The 19,860-nt window shown below is 40.4% G+C and overlaps 1 protein-coding gene across 2 annotated transcripts in view; it reads right to left on the minus strand.

Moving 5' to 3' along the window:
- Window positions 1–2,275: 2,275 nt before the first annotated feature.
- sgcb (sarcoglycan, beta (dystrophin-associated glycoprotein)) overlaps window positions 2,276–19,860 on the minus strand; it is a 33,848-nt gene continuing 16,263 nt past the window's right edge. For both annotated transcript variants that reach the window (XM_041189545.1, XM_041189535.1), the window contains exons 3-6: window positions 18,014–18,199; window positions 11,517–11,708; window positions 7,130–7,261; window positions 2,276–6,012 (exon numbers count right to left, since the gene is read on the minus strand). In XM_041189545.1, coding sequence (XP_041045479.1) covers window positions 5,809–6,012; window positions 7,130–7,261; window positions 11,517–11,708; window positions 18,014–18,199 — 714 coding nt within the window. In that variant the 3' untranslated portion in view covers window positions 2,276–5,808. The remainder of the gene's footprint in view (window positions 6,013–7,129; window positions 7,262–11,516; window positions 11,709–18,013; window positions 18,200–19,860) is intronic.

Consider the following 19,860-nt stretch of genomic DNA (forward strand, 5'->3'; position numbering starts at 1 on the left):
CTCAATGTGAAGATGGTGCTTCATCTCCACGACTGTGCGGTGGTCACTCCTACCGAACCTGTTATGGACAGATGTATCTGCAGCAGGCAAGTTGATGAGGATGAAGTCAAGTATGTTTTCCCTCCTGTTGGATCCTTCACCACCTGCCATAAACCCAATCTAGCAATTATGTCCTTTAGGATTTGGCCAACTGAGTCAGTAGTGGTGCTGCTGAGCCACTCTTGGTGATGGATATTGAAGTCCCCCACTCATGATACATTCTGTGCCCTTGCCACCCTCAGTGTTTCCTCCAAGTGGTGTTCAACATGGAGGCATACTAATTCATCAGTTGAGGGGGGACAGTACGTGTTAATCAGCAGGAGGTTTCCTTGCCCTTGAATTGATGCCATGAGACTTCATGGGGTCCGTAGTTGATTTTGTGGACTCCCAGGGCAACTCCCTCCTAACTGTATAACACTGTACTGCCACCTCTGCTGGGTCTGTCCTGCTTGTGGGACAGGACAGATCCAGTGATGGTGATAGTGATTTCTGGGACATTGTCTGCAAGGTATGTTTCTGTGAATATGACTGTCAGGCTGTTGCTTGATTAGTCTGTGAGACAGCTCTCCCAATTTTGCCACTAGTCCTCAAATGTTAGTGAGGAGGACTTTGCAGGGTTGACTGGATTGAGTTTGCCATTGTTGTTGTTTTCTGTGCCTAGGTCGATGCTGGGTGGTCTGTCTGGTTCCATTCCTTTGACTTTTTAGCAGTTTGATACAACTGGGCCATTACAGAGGGCAGTTACAAGTTTATCAGAACTTGCTTCCTTTTGTGCTCTACGTCCCTAACTATAATGCTCAGGATCCTGTATGCTTTATTAACCACTCTCTCAACCTGTCCTGCCACCTTCAATGATTTGTGCACATATACATACAGATCCCTCTGCTCCTGCAACCCCTTTAGAATTATACCCTTTATTTTGTATTGTCTCTCTACATTCTTCTACCAAACTGAATAACTTTGCACTTCTCAGCATTAAATTTAATCTGCCACTTGCCTGCCCATGCCACCAACCTGCCTATGCACTTTGAAGTTTATCACTATCCTCCTCAGTACACAAAGCTTCCAAATTTCATGTCATCCACAAAGTTTGAAATTGTGTCCTGTAGACCAATGTCTTGGTCATTAATATATATTAGGAAAAACAACTGTTCACCGCTACTGTTTCCTGTCACTGTCAATTTTGTATCAAAGTTGCTACAAAAGTGCATGTTACTTGTCGTCATATTTTCTGTGGTTATAATGAAAACAATAACCTCTGCACTACTTAGGTCAAATGTTTTTAAATAATGTATACATTGAGTAAAAGTATTGGTTTTATACAACTATCTTACAATATTGCATTAAATAGCAAGGGATTAATACCCATTTTCCACAGTCTCATTCAAACTGGTCAGACTTGTAATCTTCATGGATAGACTTCTTTCTAACTGCCTCAGAGCAGTCCAAATAAGAGAAAAAAAAATGTCCCATTCTTCACTATTTGGCTACTGGTATCTTGGGCTCTATCTATGCACAATAGTATGCATGGGTGCATGCTTTCTGAAGCGTGCATTGAGGTTTTTACCTTGGTTCTAATCCTTCAGCCTTCATTTCTGTTCTACAAACTTTGTTTAAAGTACTTTAAATGTGTTGGCCAAGTGGATTACAGGTATTTTCATTTGTGCTGTCTTAGCAACTGCTCTTTATCTCGAGATGGGCTGTTTGACCTGTCATTTGAGTTGTCAAACTGCCTTTGTTCATATATTTTCTCTATCCTCCATATTTGCTCTTTGGCCAAAATGCTAAAGAAAAGTCTTCTGGGAAACTTTTTAACCATTTAAATTATTTGAAATAATCTAACCAGTCTCGTGCTTTTCTGCGTTTTACCACTTTGTCAACTTAGTGTTCAATAAAAGGCCTTTATAAACAACTATCTGAAGTGACAAAATGGAAAAATACATCATGCTGTAGAAGAAAATATATGTTGAAGGAAAATAAATTAGCTTCTGAAAAAATTAACATCCTTGTACAAATCTCAAATTTCTTTGGAATCTGGCTTTAAGTAAATCACTGTGCCATTCTCTCTACAGCTTAGTTTTCATCAAGTAAGGACCAAAGTCTAAATGAAATATGTTGTGTAAGAGTTAATAAGTTAGTACAAATAATCAAATATAATTTGCTTTGTAAAGCCAAAAGAAGCAAAGTAGAATTCTACATAATCTACCAAACAATGCATAAGTCTCCAAGACTGTTATTCAAACAAATAGCATTTATTAAACACAAAACACAGGGCGATAATTAATACTTGGCAATTCTGAGTTTGTAAACATTAATAAAAAGGTTTCCTACAATTGTAGTGTAAAGACAACTGATGAGATGTACTGCAGGATAATGCACCCATGTTAAGACCAACACTTTTGCCATACTGTCATAGCTCTCATAAAATAATAATTACAAACAAATGTAGGTGCTGTTCAAGAATGCCATGATGAGAACTTATTGTTCAGCATGTTAAACTAGCAGTCTGATCACTAACAAAAATGTAATACCAATACGCTGTTTGTTTCTATAAGCATTAGAGATCTCTATACCACCCTTTTTTCTATTTAAGTCTCAAGATTACATCTTGTTTTATTCATTTTTCTTTATTTAAATTGATTTGTGTTTGTGAGAGCTTAATTAACAAGTAAATTCAGCTCCCAAAGCGTTGGACAAACCAACTCTTTCCAGGATAGTTGTTTTATTTTTACAAAATCAAGAGATGGGGGGGGGCGGGGAGGAAGTTAAAACAATTTAGAAAAAATATTGCAAAAAGGCACCAGGTTAACACTTTCTCCTTAAACTTAATTAAGAAACATTTGTAGTCTTCGCAAAAAAAGTTGGATGGGTAATAAAAGGCAAATGGTCTTTCGGAAAGTGATTATATGGAAACATCTCCAAAATTAGTTGATTTGAACATATTCCAGCACTAGCTGCAATCCATCTGTCATTTTATCTCCATGTTTAAAACTGAAAATTCTTTACATCATGCAACAGTATATTTAATCACAAAAATAATATATTTTAAGTAGATATATAAATATGCCAGAGAGGGCATATTGCAAAACAAAAAGCAATTTGCAATGAAATCAAAATTAAATCTAAACTATGCTGGTTGTTATATATAAAACAGTGCGATCTTTTGAGTTGTTTTAATAAACTGCTTAATGTGATAGAACTATAAGCTGCTACTGTCAGCACTTGGTACCAATAACTGAATAATCAGTTACAAGCAACTATTAGTTTTCCAGTAATTCACTACCATGACAATGTTCAGTGTAGTACTGGCTTATGAGAAAGGAATAGTGAAGAAGCAGCACCATTGTAGCTATACTACAATTTTGTTAAGATATACACATGTAATACTGAACAACAGATACTTGGGAGCAATTACAAAGCAGTAATCCATTTAGTAGCTTAGACGTCAAATCATAAGCATGATGCTCAGAGCACAAGACACCTCTTTTTTAAAAATATGTAACTTGAATTTAATGACTACTTTAAAATTTTTACTCTTATTTCTGTTAGAAATAGGAGCTTGTCAAGGCTAAAGTCATCACTGCACCATGCAAATTACATGGTGTAGTGACTGTTCTTGCTGTAAAACGAAATAAGTGCAATGAACATAACAGATTTACTGTGCAGTTGCAGGAAACAAAATAGTTTGTTGATCGGCATATAGCTCCTATTTTGCTACTCTTCACACTCTCTCGTATTGATTAGGAGTATCTTTAACTTCCTAGTTTGATTTTTAACCACAGTCTGAACTGAATGTTAATCAAGTCATTCACATGCATGAGGGCCAAAATAGACACAAAGATGATCCTATGTTAAAATCTTTCAACAGACCATCTTTCAACAGACCTGACAAGCCTATATCCTTCAGTGATGGTGAGATTAAATCTTATCCTCAATGTGGTTGTGCTGTCTTCCGTTTTCTTTTGCTTCCATTGTTTATACAAAAAGTAATCTTATCTATAAATCTCAACAAGTCATTGGACCATGGTTATCTGGCACAATGGATAACACTATGGGCTCCAAAGCTTAGTTACCTATGCATTCACACTTCATAAATGATTAACAGTCTCTTTGAAAAAATTGATTTTCAGTCACAAATTTTACTCTTTCCATAATATTTCAAGCAGGTTTATTCCAATTTTTAATTTGGAAAGCCATTAGTTAGAAGGAAAACAATATTTAACATGACATTTAAACTATTTGCCATTTTCTTTCACTACAAAAAAGTTTTGTGAGTGATATGCATGGAGAAAGATGAGTGTTTTGACTTTTAGCTTAGTCAATGAAAGGTGAGCCATTTCTTTAACTTAGCTTAAAACACGCATAAACAAGTTTAACTCAATGAAAAGCCCACATCTGGGCTTTCAACTAATTAATTTAAATTTTCAATGATTGCTTTTAAAAGGGTTTTACCTTGTCATTTTCAGAAAACTACAGGGCAGTAAAGTTTGTATTAATACTTAGGTTTTACTTCAACTACTTTATTATGTTTATTTCTTATTTACTTCTTCCAAACATATTAAATACAATTAAATTAGAATATGGTTGATCATGAGAATTCATTTTACCTATCCTGTTCATGTTTCAAAGGAGTTTTCCATGGTAACTCTGACAAAAATCAAAATTTAAAAAAAGGCACATTTTCTGCACCCTGAAAATGGAGCAGTATTCCTATTATGCTATAAAGCATGTCCCCTTCTGATTCAAAGCTTAAAGTAAGCGAAAAGAACAGTGCTCAGGGTCTTCTGTTGCACAATTCCTTGCTCATGATTCTTTTCGTTAAAATTAACTGGACAAGAACCATAGACTCACACCAGCTTGGTGAAAAATCCTAGTCAATCTCTTTAAATGTCATCACAATATTATAGCTCGGGATTTGCAATGCAGTGATTAAAAATTACATTGTAAACCAGTGTTGGTAAAGTATATTCAATAGAAAATTAGGTATATAAGATAAGAATCCCTCCAGATAGGATGTTAAAATGAGGTTCCCCAAACTCAATTAATTTTCTTCTGATTTTGAATTACTAATACATAGGTTTTTAGGGACATCTACTATGTAATAAAAAGGTAAGTTTCACTTCTAAGTGTTCAATGGCAATTGCATTGTCTTGCTTTAACATCTAGAAATAGGAAATTCCTAGTCCAATTCCACAATAATTATAAACTGCTTAGCTTTATTATGCTTTCATACAAATTCATTGCATATTTGTTGCCAAACTCCAAAATATACTGATGAGGTGGAGCTAGTTTTATAAATCCAAAGGTAAACATAGTGTTCTCTTTGTTACTGATATTAGATGAATGTCATTTACTGAAAATGGAATAATTCCAATGTTAAGAAAAATGCTTTGAGTGAGAATGGAACTTTACTTGTGGTTTTAAACTCCAGCTTTAATTTTATCGGAAGTTTTATTTATCTTTATCTATACTCTCGTCCAATACCTACTGTACTATGTAGTCTTTCTCCACCCAATTTGATTTGTTTCCTGCTTTTAACAGAATGCCACTTTTTCAACTTGCAGATCAGCAATGGCAACTCTTGTATCTTAATTTTTTTGTTACGTTTTAAAATAATCAGGCACTTGAGTCACAAGCGACAGTGGCTATATGGGGTTGGTTAATAGTGATTATTCTGCATTAAATTGGACTCACTTTTTATATGAAAGACATTTGATAACATGCTATCATCATTCCCTTCATTTCTCATTCTCTTGTAGGTTGTCATCTTCAGTGCATGATTCCACAGGGATTACTGGATGTTTGACAACCTGTATTTCTGTTTTTCACCTGGACTCGGAAGAGCGTTCCATCTGCACACATGCAGAGTTTATAGCGCTCCCAGCCATTGTCTACCAGGAACTCCCCAGTCGATGAATTTGGAAGCCGTGATGTGTTAATCATCACAGTTCCATTAAGAATAATACTGTTTACCTAAGGGAAAAAAACACTGTGCTTTAGTAAACCAATCACTATTAGGGTCTTTTGGAACAGAACATTAGGTAGGCAGCTTCAAGCATACAGTTCCTTTGAAAATTTAAAAGGAAATTCATAATTTAAAAATTCCAATGCAATACCTCAAGTATGTGTTTAAAATCTAGATTCTTGTGATAAAAATTAAAATTTTAACCTTTCAATTTCTAATGGCTGGCCTCTCTATTTTCCAAACTTGGTCAGCAAGACAAGATTGTTTCAGGACTCTTATCGAGTCACACTCAGTTTCTTCACTGAAAGCAATGGACCATTTCCTGGTTATTCAGATACCCACAGGATTCTCTATCTTTCAGATTCTCATTACATTCAAGCCCCATCTATTGCAAAGTTCTTCTTCCTACCCTTCCTCCTTTTTGTTCAAAACATATTACATTCCCAACTTTTCTCAGTTCTGATGAACGGTCAACAACCTAAAAGTTTAATTATTTCTCTATCCACAGTCACTGCCTTACCTGTTGAGTATTTCCAGCATCTGCAGTATTTCACTTTAGTATTAATTGACCTGTTGTTCCCTGATTTCTCTCATCCTCCTTTCCTGATTAGTGAGGTTACATTTACTACCTTCCAAACTGCAGGGACCATTCTAAAATTTAAAATCAGTGCATTCAACATCTCTGTAGCAATCTCTTTTAAAACCCAATGATGGAGGCCATCAGGTGCAGGGGATTTCTTGTCTTTTAGTCCCATTAATTTCTATAGTACTATTTCTTTGCAAACACTAATTTAAGTTTCTCATTCTCACCTTGGTGCCCTTGGCACCTCTCTATTTTTGGAATGTTTTTATGTCTTCTATCATGAACATAGATACAAAGTATTCATTTTATGCCTCTGTCATTTCCTTTTTCCTCATAATTGCTCCTGTCTTTGCCTGTAAGGACAATTCAAATAAATACTATATATTTTAGAAAGATGACTTGTTAAATGTTAATGAACACTTTTTTAATGTCTCCAGAGAACACAAATAGAAGAAAAAGAAAAATCTGTTGGAGAGAAGTGAATGACCACTACTACATTCTATTGATTTCTAGACAAAGTTAGCAAAGACTTCTGCACTCACAGCCTTGAGTTCCATATCACCCCTCATGCGAAATTCAATGGTTTTGCCCATGATAAAGACTCCTTCATTTCCACGCACAACCACTCGGCCACCAGCATGAATCTGTAGATCAGTGCTATGATTGCTCGTTATCTGAAAGAATAATGATCTAATTTGTTTCAGTAACATACTGAATGTCAACATTGATATAAAATTTCATAACACACTTAGCTGCTAACTGTGGAAAATCTACAAGATTTTATTTTCATGGCATTAGTCTCCAAATTCTGCTTTATCATTATCAGAAATGCTTACTGTTGTAAGTGCAGGGAAACTATTTAAACCAGTTAATGCAATGCCCTAACTAGCAAACTAAAGAATTAGAACAGAATCCTCTTTCTCTCTCTATTCTGGAAATTCCATAAATAGATATACACCAATATACCAATAAATATGATACTCATGAGACAGGCCATACCTCGTGAATGACAAACGTCTTGTGAAAATAAACAGCATGCATACCCATCTATATATACACACTATCTGAATATCAATGCAATGGACACATGCAAGTGCAGTGAAGAGTGAAATGTAGTCAATGAAACATGAGTATCAGGATAGCCACAGAAATAGACCTCCGGCATGGGTGAACGCAAATTGATTTTCAAACAAAAACAGCTACAATGTATAGTGTGAAGAGAAATATAAAGTATGTCATTAGAAGAAAAAATCTATTAAGATCAGTACTTGGTCTCAAGCATGTATTCCTAATTGGATTCTATTATTATTATTTAAAGAATTTCTTCAAAGAGTAAATGGTGCTACCAAGACTGGGGAAGGATTGGAAATGGTGTGCTCCATGGGTCAATGCTGGGTCCACTTTTACTTTGGATGAGGGCGAGTTTCCTCTGGGATTGAAGACTATGGCTGGAAGAGCTGTGGCCCATAGAAGACTAGCTGTCAGACAACCAGCCAGACAGCAGAGAGATCAAGAGGTAGAAATGGGTGCCATGCATATACATTTGGAAGCTGTCCCTATGGCTGTGGACAATGTCATCAAAGGGCAGAATGTTGATAAGAAAGAGGACAAGGGCAAGGAAGGATCATGTGGGGACTCCAGAGGTCACAGTAGGCTGTAAATAATCTGGTTAGGAACCCTTGGGTAAGAATAGAAGCAAGTGAGAGCAGTCTCACCAAGCAAGAGAAGAGGTGCTGGAACAGAATGCTGTGATCAAGCACATCAAATGTTGCAGAGAGGCCAAGAAAGCACCCTGGGCACAGAAAATACCATTGTTAATTTCAGTCGCAAGACATTGCTGCAGGAGTTCCTCAGGGTAGTATCCTAGGCCCAGCCATCTTCAGCTGCTACATCAATAACCTTCCCTCCTTTATAAGGTCAAACGAGGGAATGTTCGCTGATGATTGCACAATGTTCAACACCATTTGCGAATCCTCAGATACTGAAGCAGTCTGTATCGTTACGTAGCACGACCAGGACAACATTCAGGTTTGGGCTGATAAGAGGCAAGTAACATTCACACCACATAGGTGCCAGGCAATGACTATCTCCAAAAAGAATATCATCTCCCCATGACATTCAGTGGCATTACCACTGCTGAATCCCCCCTACTATCAAAATCATAGGGGTTACCATTGGCCAGAAACTGAACTGGACTAGTCATATAAATACTGTAGCTACAAGAGCAGGTCAGAGGCTGGGAATCCTGTGATAAGCAACTCACCTCCTGACTCCACAAAGCCTGTCCAACATTTACAAAGCACAAGTCAGGTTCACAAGTATGATGGAATACTCTCCACTCGCCTGGATGAGTGCAGCCCCAATAACACTCAAGAAGCTCAACATCATCCAGGATAAAGCAGCCCGTTTGATTGGCACCTCACCCACCAACTTAAACATTCACTCCCTTGACCACTGACACACAATGGCAGCAGCATGTACCAGCTACAAGATGCGCTCCAGTAACTCACCAAGGCCCCTTTGACAGCACCTTCCAAACCCACGACCTCTACCATCTAGATGGACAAGGGCAGCAGACACATGGAAGCACCACCACCTGGAAGTTCCCTACAAACCACTCACCATCCTGACTTGGGGGCTATGTCATAAGACGTAGGAGCAGAAGTAGGCCATTTGGCCCATCGAGTCTGCTCCGCCATTCAATGAGATCATGGCTGATCTGATAATCCTCAACTCCACTTTCCTGCCTTTTCCCCATAACCCTTGATTCCCTTACTGATTAAAAATCTGTCTATCTCAGCCTTGAATATACTTAACGACCCAGCCTCTACAGCCCTCTGCCATAAAGAATTCCACAGATTAACTACCCTCAGAGAAGAAACTCCTCCTCATCCCTGTCTTAAAAGGGTGACCCCCTTACTCTGAGATTATGCTCTCTGGTCCTAGACTCTTCCACAAGGGGAAACAGCCTCTCAGCATCTACCCTGTTAAGCCCCTTAAGAATCTTACATGTTTCAATAAGGTCGACTCTCATTCTTCTAAATCCAGTGAGTACAGGCCCAACCTACTCAACCTCTCCTCATAAGAAAATTCCTCCATATCCAGGATCAACCTAATGAGCCTTCTCTGGACTGCCTCCAATGCCAGTATATCTTTCCTTAGAAAAGGGGACACAAATTGTTCACAGTATTCCCCGTGTGGTCTAACTAGTGCCTTGTATAATTTTAGCAAGACTTCCCCATTTTTATATTCCATTTCCTTTGAAATAAACGCCAACATTCCATTTGCCTTCCCTATTACCTGCTGAACTTGAATGCTAGCTTTTTGTGATTCATGCCCAAGGACTCCCAAATCCCTCTGTGCTGTAGCTTTCTGCAGTTTTTCTCCATGTAAATAACATTCAGCTCCTCTATTCTTCTTGCCAAAATGCATAACTCCTCATTTTCCCACATTATATTCCATTTGCGAAGTTTTTGCCCACGCACTTAAGAAGTCTATATCCATCTGTAGGCTCTTTGTGTCATCCCCACCACTTGCCTTCCCACCTATTTTTATGTCATCCGCAAACTTGGCGATAGCACATTCACTTCCCTCCTCTAAGTTATTAATACGTTCTGTAAATAATCGTGGTCCCAGCAGTGATCCCTGTGGCACTCCACTAGTCACAGGTTGCCATCCTGAAAATGCCCTCCTTTATCCCAACTCTCTGTCTTCTATTAGTTAGCCAATCATCTATCCATGCTAATATACTACCCCCAACACCATGGGCTGTTACCTTATTAAATAGCCGCATATGCGGTACCTTATTGAACGCCTTTTGGAAATCCAAGCATATTACATCTGCTTGTTACCTCCTCAAAGAATCCTAATAAATTTGTCAGACGCATGATTTCCCCTTCATGAAGCCATGCTGACTCTGCTGCTATCACTGTTCCTGGGTCAAAATCCTGGAACTCCCTCCCTAACAGCACTGTGGGTGTACTTACCCCACATAGTCTGCAGCGGTTGAAGCAAGCAGCTCCAACACCTTCTCCAGGACAATTAGGAATGGGCAATAAATGCTGGCCTAGCCAGCGACACCCACATTCCATGGAGGAATTGAAAAGAATTTGCTCCTGGGGTTAGTGAGGGATGGAGGGGGGCAAAGCCAAAACACAATCAAAGTTTCAAACATGCTGTTACAGGAACTATAGACCTGGATTTTGGAAGCAACACATTCAATGTCTTTGGACAAAGGAAGAAAGGTAGAGATCAGTGGTAATTTGCAAGGGTGAAGGTAAAAGGCAGGGTTTTTTTCCTTTGACATTGGATTGACGTTGACAGTTTTAGGGCAACAATGAATGAGAAAAAAAATATTTGCAATGTCAATATGTGTGGGACCTGGAAGGAAAACTGATGATCATCAGTTTTGTGGGGATTTTGTAAAAGGATCAGAAGATGGCTCTTGTGAATGAGATGAGCATTAAAGGAATGCCCTAAGAATTAGAGAAAGCAGGGGATACAGACTAGCAATAGGCTAGGATTTAGAGCTGGGGAGGGCAGCAGCAGAGGCACCCTATCACAGGGCAAAGAAGTTCATGAACTCCTCACGCTTGTTTGAGGTGAAGGGAGTGGGTGTGGCTTAAAGCGTGTTGGTGCTGCAGAAAAGATGGGGGCTAGCTTTGCTCTCTAACATGATTCTATAGTCGTGTGAGAAATAAAAAAGACAATTCAGTAAATTGTACATTATTTATTTTGGACATTAGAAATTTCAATTACGGAGAAAGAAAAGTAACGGATGAAACAATTTTCAGAAAGCATTTGTGGGATTTCAGTGGCCAGATCATGAAATCACAGGATGATATACTCTCACAATAAAATCGCAGATACTGTGTGTGAAATAACATGAGATATTGAACATCGAAAAAACCTAACGTGTTGAACACTAACCCTCTCTGTGGATGCCTTTTGTACATTCAGAGTCTTCACGCCCTTGGGCAAATGGAACTCATGGGTATCATAGTCAGTGCTGAACACAGTTTTCTGGGTCCGGGGATCAACAAAAGACATGCCAATATCACTGGTGATGGAGGTTTTATCTTTCTCTACGCTCAGCTTTGTTGTTCCCTGCTGAAACACCACCTAAAGGAGCACAGAAACAAAAGTTATGAACAGAAATCCACAGATGAACTAATATGCACCACAAGTAAGAACTACACAGAAACTCAAGCAGGTTTGTTTTTCCTTGCCATTCTGCAAGTTACCAAATAAATAAGCTAAATAATAATTTGACCAGTTGTCAGAGGGGCAGGTCTTAGGATTGTATCCATTAGACTTGCTCCAACACAGGGAATTTTCAATTTCAGCTATATTGTTGGAGGGAGGCAGCAAGTGTAAGCCAGACACTTCCCCAAAGGACAGGAAAGAAAATATTCCAGGTTACACTTATGCATCTCATAATCTTCTCAAAAACCATAGGAAGAGATAGGGAAGTATTAATTACCTTCTTCCATCTCCTTCAAAAGAGGAGGAATGGTATGGTGTACAAAGAAGCCTAAAAAGGGAAATTAAAAAGGTGCCCAATTTCTGAAATACATTGCAATATAAAAATACAAATAAATGTTTTGCATTGTAACCTTCTTCTCAAGACCATTTAAAAAAAGTTGTCTGCAGGGGAATCACCAACTTGGGAGTTCCTGTTCCTTCACCCAGGTGCATTAAGAGATGGGAAGGTGAATTAACAAACCAATTGATTTGAAAAATTTAACTGAAGCCTGAGGAGGAGTCAGTTCTTACATTAGTGAGTATGTGGGTGGTGACAGAGAGGGCAGGGGCTGTCAGGGGCAGGGGAGGGTGTGGCTTTGATGGGGGAGTAACCTCCCTAGTTATTACATGACCCATTCTGAAAGGGGACAGCATCAATTACAGTTTTCCTTCTAGCGTTACTTTGGTGGAGTATGGGGGGTGCAAACTTTCTAAGAATTGCAAGTTTTAATAAAAATATTTTTAACAGTAATAGCTGGTAAGTACAACAGCTGCAGGGATTGACGAATCGGCTGCATACAGGCTCGGGCATACAGATGCCCCACCTCCCCCCCCCGGCTGCACGCTGTGTGAGGGAAAGAGGGGCTGATTACAGTGTGCGTGTGTGTATGGCCGGGGTTGAGGGGATGGGGGTGGTGGTGCTGAGAGAGTGGCTGATTATGTGTGTGTGTTGGGGGAGGGTTGGGGGCAAGAGGCAAGGAAGGCTGATTGCAGTGTGTGTGGGGAGGTTGGGGGAGAAGAGGAGATTTGCTAAGTCATCTGCCACCAGGGAATATGGAGAGCTTGGCTGAAATCTAATCTGAGTACATAAAATAACATTTTTACAAAGTACTTTAAAAACAGATTTTCATATTTAAATCATGTATTACATGATCATCTATAATACTGGGACTTTAATAATTGCATATTGGTTGTTACTATACACTGCTTTATTGCTGTTTTGTTTTTGTTGGTGTCTGGGTTTCAAGGTTAAAATTAGGCCACATTGGAAAATAGTTTCAGAAGCACTGCCATTGAAGAATTTGAACAGAAGGAAGGGAATTTCAAATTTGAGTTGTTGCTGAATTGGACCCAATTTAGGACAGCAAGCACATGGGTGAGCGTGACCTTCTGCAAGTTAGGAAACTGATCATTGTTTCTCCCCTGCCAGGTAAGAGTTTTGCAGGGGTGGAAAAGGGTGACATTAGAGGTGGAAGTAGGCAGTCTTGGTGTTGCGAAAGGATGCTGGAAAATGGCAAAATGGGGGTAAGAGAACAGGTCAGATGCCCAACTCTGGGTTAGGATGCCTATAAACAGTCTGGCTCAACCTCAAATGAGGTGGTGTAGTGGTAGTGCCACTGGCCTAGTAATCCAGAGACCCATGCTAATGCTCTGGGGACACAGGTTCAAATCTCACCACAGCAGCTTATTAAATGAATGAATTTAAAAAACTGGTTTAATGATGACCAAGAAACCATAGTCGATTATTGTAAAAACCAACCTGGTTCAGCAATATCTGGCCTACGTGTGACCCCAGACCCACAGAAATGTAGCTAACTCTTAAATGCCCTCTGAAATGGTCTAACGAGATGCTCAGTTATATCATACTGCTACAAAGCCTTAAAGAAAAAGGAATTAAACTGGATGGACCACCCGGCATTGACCTAGGCACTGGAAACGACAATGGCAAACCTGACAGGACAGACCCACCAGAGGTGGTGGCACAGTGGTGTACAGACCAGAGGGTGTCCTCAACATTGGATCTGGACCCTATGTAGTTTCATGCCATCAGATCAAACATGGGTATGGAAACCTCCTACTGGTTACAAGCCACAACTTTTCCCCACCCCCACCCCACCTCAGTTGATGAATCAGTACTCCTCCACCTTGCACGCTACTTAGAGGAAGCACTGAAGGTGGAAAGGGTACAGAATGTACTCTGGATGGGGGACTTCAAAGTCCATCACCAAAAACACTAAAGGACATAGCTGCTAGACTGCGTCTGTGGTAAGGGAACCAAGAAAAGGGAAAAAAACTACTTGACCTTGTCCTCACCGATCTACCTGTCGCAGATACATCTGTCCAAGACAGTATGGGTAGGAATGACGACTGCATAGTCCTTATGGAGACAAAGTCCAGTCTTCATATTGAGGATACCTGCCGTCGTGTTGTGTGGCACGACCATCATGCTAAATGGGAGGGATTTTGAACAGACCTTGCAACTCATCCATGAGGCGCTGTAGGCCATCAGCAGCAGCAGAACGGTATACAACCACAAGCTGTAACCTGATGGCCCAGCATATCCCCCATATCTACCATCACCCTCAAGCCAGAGGATCAACCCTGATTCAATGAAGAGTGCAAGAGGGCATGCACACATGACTATTTGCATGCCAAACTGCAAAAGCAGCATGGGATAGACAGAGGTAAGTGATCCCACAACCAACGGATCAGATCTAAGCTCCTCATTCCTGCATCATCCAGTTGTGAATGGTGGTGAACAATTAAACAACTCACTGGAGGTGGCTCCACAAATATCATCCTCAATGATGGGGAGCCCAGCACATCAGAGCAAAAGACAAGGCTGAAGCATCTGTAGCCATCTTCAGCCAGAAATGATGAGGGGATGATCTACCTTGGCCTCCTCCTGAGGTCCCCAGCATCACAGATGCCAGACTTCAGCCAATTCAATTCACTCCATGTGTTATCAAGAAATGGTTGAAGGCACTGGATACTGCAAAGGCTATGGGCCCTGACAACATTCTGACAATGCTTTTGAAGACTTGTGCTTCAGGATTATTCAGAATTGCCCCTGGCCAAGCTGCTCCAGTACAGCTACAACACTGGCATCTACATGTCAATGTGGAAAATTGCCCAACTGTGTCCTGTCCACAGGGCAAAAACAACCCAGCCAATTTCCACCCCATTACTCTACTCTCAATCATCAGCAAAGTGATGGAAAGTGTCGTTGACAGCGCTATCAAGCAGCACTGATGCTCAGTTTGGGTTCCGCCAGGGCCACTCAGCTCCTGACTTCATTACAGCCTTAGTCCAAAAATGGACAACAGAGATGAACTCTGTTGTGAAGTGAAAGTGACTGCCCTTGACAGCAAGGCAGCACTTGACCAAGTATGGCTCAAGGAGCCCTAGCAACACTGGAGTCAATGGGCATCAGGGGGAAATGATCTACTAGCTGAAGTCATACCTAGCACAAAGGAAGATGGTTGTGGTTGTTGGAAGTCAATCATCTTAGTCCAGGACATCACAGCAGGAGTTCCTCAGGGTAGTGTTCTAAGTCAAACCATCTTCAACTGTTTCTTCAATGACCTTCCCTCAATCATAAGGTCAGAAGTGGGGATGTTTGTTGACTGGGAGCCATTGTATGTGATTTATTTGAACTTTCAGAAGCTTTCGTCAAAGTCCCACATAAGAGATTGGCGTGTAAAATTAAAGCGCACTGATTGGGGTAGTGTATTGAGATGGATAGAAAACTGGTTGGCAGACAGGAAACAACAGGAATAAATGGGTCTTTTTCCAAATGGCAGACAGTGACCAGTGGGGTACCACAGGGATCGGTGCTGGGACCCCAGCTATTCACAATATATATTAATGATTTAGATGAGGGAACTAAATGTAAGATCTCCAAATTTGCAGATGATACAAAGCTGGATGAGATGTGAGGAAGATGCAGAGATGCTTCAGTATGATTTGGACAAGCTGAGTGAATGGGCAAATGCTTGGCAGATGCAGTATAATGTGAATAAACGTGAAGTTATCCACTTTGCTACAAAAACAGGAAGGCAGATTATTATCTGAATGGCTATCAATTGAGAGAGGGGAATGTGCAACGAGACCTGGGTGTCCTCTTACACCATTCGCTGAAGCTAAGCATGCAGGTGCAGCAGGCAGTAAAGAAGGCAAATAGTATGTTGGCCTTCATAGTCAGAGGATTTGAGTACAGGAGCAGGGATGTCTTGCTGCAGTTATACAGGGCCTTGATGAAACCACACCTGGAATAGTGTGTGCAGTTTTGGTCTCCTTATCTGAGGAAGGATGTTCTTGTTATAGAGGGAGTGCAGCGAAGGTTTACCAGACTGATTCCTGGGATGGCAGGACTGACACATAAGGCGAGATTGAGTTGGTTAGGATTATATTCGCTGGAGTTCAAAGAATGAGGGGAGATCTCATAGAAACCTATGAAATTCTAACAGGACTAGACAGGGTAGATGCAGGAAGGATGTTCCCGATGGTGGGGGAGTCCAGAACCAGGGGTCACAGTCTGAGGATACGGAGTAGACCATTTAGGACTGAGATGAGGAGAAATTTCTTCACCTAGAGAGTGGTGAGCCTGTGGAATTCGCTACCACAGCAAGTAGTTGAGGCCAAAACACTATGTTTTTAAGGAGTTAGATATAGCTCTTGGGGCGAAAGGGATCGAAGGGTATGGGGAGAAAGCGGGAGCAGGCTATTGAGTTGGATGATCAACTATGATCATATTGAATGGTGGAGCAGGCTCGAAGGGCCGAATGGCCTACTCCTGCTCCTATTTTCTAGGTTTGTTTCTGTGACTGCACAATGTTTGGTACCGTCCGTGACTCCTCAGATACTGAAGTAGTCAGTGTCCAAATGCAGCAAGACCTGGACAATATTCAGGCTTAGGCTGATGTGGCAACTAACAACTGCACCACACAAGTGCCAGACAATGACCATCTCCAATAAGAGAGAATCTAAGCATCTCCCCATGACATTCAGTGGGATTACCATTGCTGAATCTTACACTAACGACAACCTGGAGGTTGCCATTGACCAGAAACTGAACTAGACAAGGCATATGAATACGGTGACTACAAGAACAGGTCAAAGGCTGGGAATTCTGCGGAAAGTAACTCATCTCGTGACTCCTCAAACTCTGTCCACCATCTACAAAGTATAAGTCAGGAGTGTGATGGAATCGATTGCCTCGATAGGTGCAGCTCCAAAAGACTCAAAAAGCTCGACATTATCTAGGACAAAGCAGCGCACTTGGCTGGCACCCCATGCACCAACTTCAACAGTTACTCCCTCCATCATCGATGCAGATTGGCAGCAGTGTGTACCAACTACAAGATGCGCTGCACGAAGGCTCCTTCGACAACACATTTCAAACCCATGGCCTTTACCAACCTAGAAGGACAAGGGCAGCAGATGCATGGGAACATAACCACCTGAAAGTTCCCCTCCAAATCACGCGCCATCCTGACTTGGAACTATATCGCTGTTCCTTCACTGTCACTGGGTCAAAATCCTGGAACTCCCTTACTAACAGCACTGTGGGAGTACCTACAACACATTGACTGCGAGGTTCAATAAGGTAGCACACCACCACCTTCTCAAGGGAAATTAGGGATGCGCAATAAATGCTGGCCGAGCCAGTGATGCCCATGAACAAATAACAAAATAGTGGCCAGGAATTGGGATGGAATAAGTGGCTTGGGAACAAAATGTATTGGGGGTGAGGGGGTGGTAGCTTCCCAATATTTAACTGGAAGAAATTTCTGTTATTCCAATACTAGATGTTGGACAAGCAGCCTGGCAAATTAAATGTATTGGAGGGGTCAAGACAAATGGTGGTGATGTCATCAGCTTAAGACAATATCTCTGGGGGGTTGCATGTAGATGAGTTAGGAAGAGGGAAGGATAGATCTTTGGAGGACTGTAGATGAATATTTTTATATTTCCAGCCCACCATGGAAATTCAGCAATTTTAAAGGATATTTCACTGTTCATCTTGTTCACCCACTGTATGTTATATTGGTTCATGTTGATATCTACTCTCCATATCTCATTTAGAGCTTTGATAGCCTCAGCATTGTTTCTCAACTCTATCCACAATTTTACCCTTTACTATACTTGCAAAATTTCAAAATATAAAGAGTTAGGCTTACTGGTTGGTCGTTGCCAGTGATTAACAAGTCTTCATCTCGTCTGCCTCCCACGGTGCTCTTGTGCATGGGATATACCACTCCCATGTCAGATTCCTGTTTGAACCGTAGCAACCCTTCCTCATGGAACTCCATACTATTACAACCATTGGGACCAATTCGAATTACTGCCCAGATAACAAGCGTAATCTGAAATAGTAACAATCATGTTAAACCTTTGCTCCAAATCTGACATCTAGGATTGCCTGCCACTTAGAATATATTGTTTACTCAAAATAATCCAAGTACTAGACAATCATACAAATATATACAATTGTTTTCAAAATTATCTATTTTCACAAACATAACATTTTAAAGTTTAGTCATACATAATTTCATGAAATCACAGATCTTTTAGAAACAATAAACACAAAATATCTCAAAGAAAATCACTTGCAAAGCATTTTGACACACAGTCTTATTGAAACCACAAATTAGTGCAAGCACACATTCAGACAACCTGCTATGCAAGTTAAAATTCTTCAACAGACATCAGATAGAACTATTAGCTGCTTTACTACTTTTCATTGCATCACATGAATTAGTTTCACCACTTTAGGTATCAATCTTGACTTGTTAACAGCACTCTACACTCTGCAAGAGAAGGTCATATGTTCATATGTAGTTTCACCAGTATAAAGAGCCCAGAAATAATAGTAACTAGAAAGCAAATAACAGTTCTAATTGAGATATTATCAAAACGCATGCCATGTATTATAATCACACTGAAGTTAACAGTTTTAAAAAATATATTTTTCATCATCTATCAGAACAATAAGTATGAAAACATATTTGTAACACAATTGATGTGTATCCAAAAAGTTCTCAGGTGTTTAATGTCAGGAGATGCAATCTGCAATATAGATCAGCTCATGTAAGGAGTCAAAAGCACAACTGACTCGAGATAATTAACCTATTTTACAATACTCTTCTTGCTGTAATTTGCCCAAATAATTGCATATACAGGTATTTTTTTTCAGCCAGACACTACTAGCATGCATCCATATTGCACTGTGGCAGTTATCGTCAACCTTTCCTCGATTCAAGGATGATGTCTGCTCAGGATTGAGCTTCAGCCATGGTCTTCATGTGACTGAACAGGCAGATTCTCGATTCACAGATCTTTGGGCACATGGGGCAGGATGACCCACATAGGTAGTGGGATCTGGTGTGCAGGATTTGCTTCCTTTTCCTTCCTTCTCTACTGCCACTCTGCCCCATCATTAAGACATTGTGACTCAAAGTGTACTGCAACTTGATGGACAAGTTGTCGCCATTTTGAACGATTGGTAGCAAGCTCCTCCCAGTCATTAATGTTAATGTTACTGCACTTCAAGGAGAACTTCAAAGTACCTTTGAAGCGTTTTCTTTGTCCTGCCCTGGAATGTTGGCCATTTGAGGGTTGAGAAAACATGACATGCCAGGGAGATGGTTTTTGGCCATCCAGACACAGTGTTCAGCTCAACAAAGTTGATTTTGCAAGAATTTTGCCTGAATGCTTGTGGAACTGGCTTCAAGAAGGACACTATGGTTTGTTCAACAGTCCTCCCACCAAATCTGGAGGATGCGGCGGAGGTATTGCTAATGGAATTTCTCTAGCGCTCTTATGTGTCGCTGATACATAGTCCAGGTCTCACTGTAGTAGAGGACTATGGTGACAACAACTATACATGAGAACTTCTGCTGATTTGAGGAGGCCTTTGTTGTAAATCACTGGCTGCTGTAATTTGTAGAAGGCTGAAGTGGCGCAGCTGATCCAGTGATGATTTTCCTCGTCAGTGGCTTTTTGAGAGGGGTGGCTGCCGAGGTAT

Source organism: Carcharodon carcharias, chromosome 1 (genome assembly GCF_017639515.1).
Source record: "Carcharodon carcharias isolate sCarCar2 chromosome 1, sCarCar2.pri, whole genome shotgun sequence".
Classification (NCBI taxonomy): Eukaryota; Metazoa; Chordata; class Chondrichthyes; order Lamniformes; family Lamnidae; genus Carcharodon; species Carcharodon carcharias.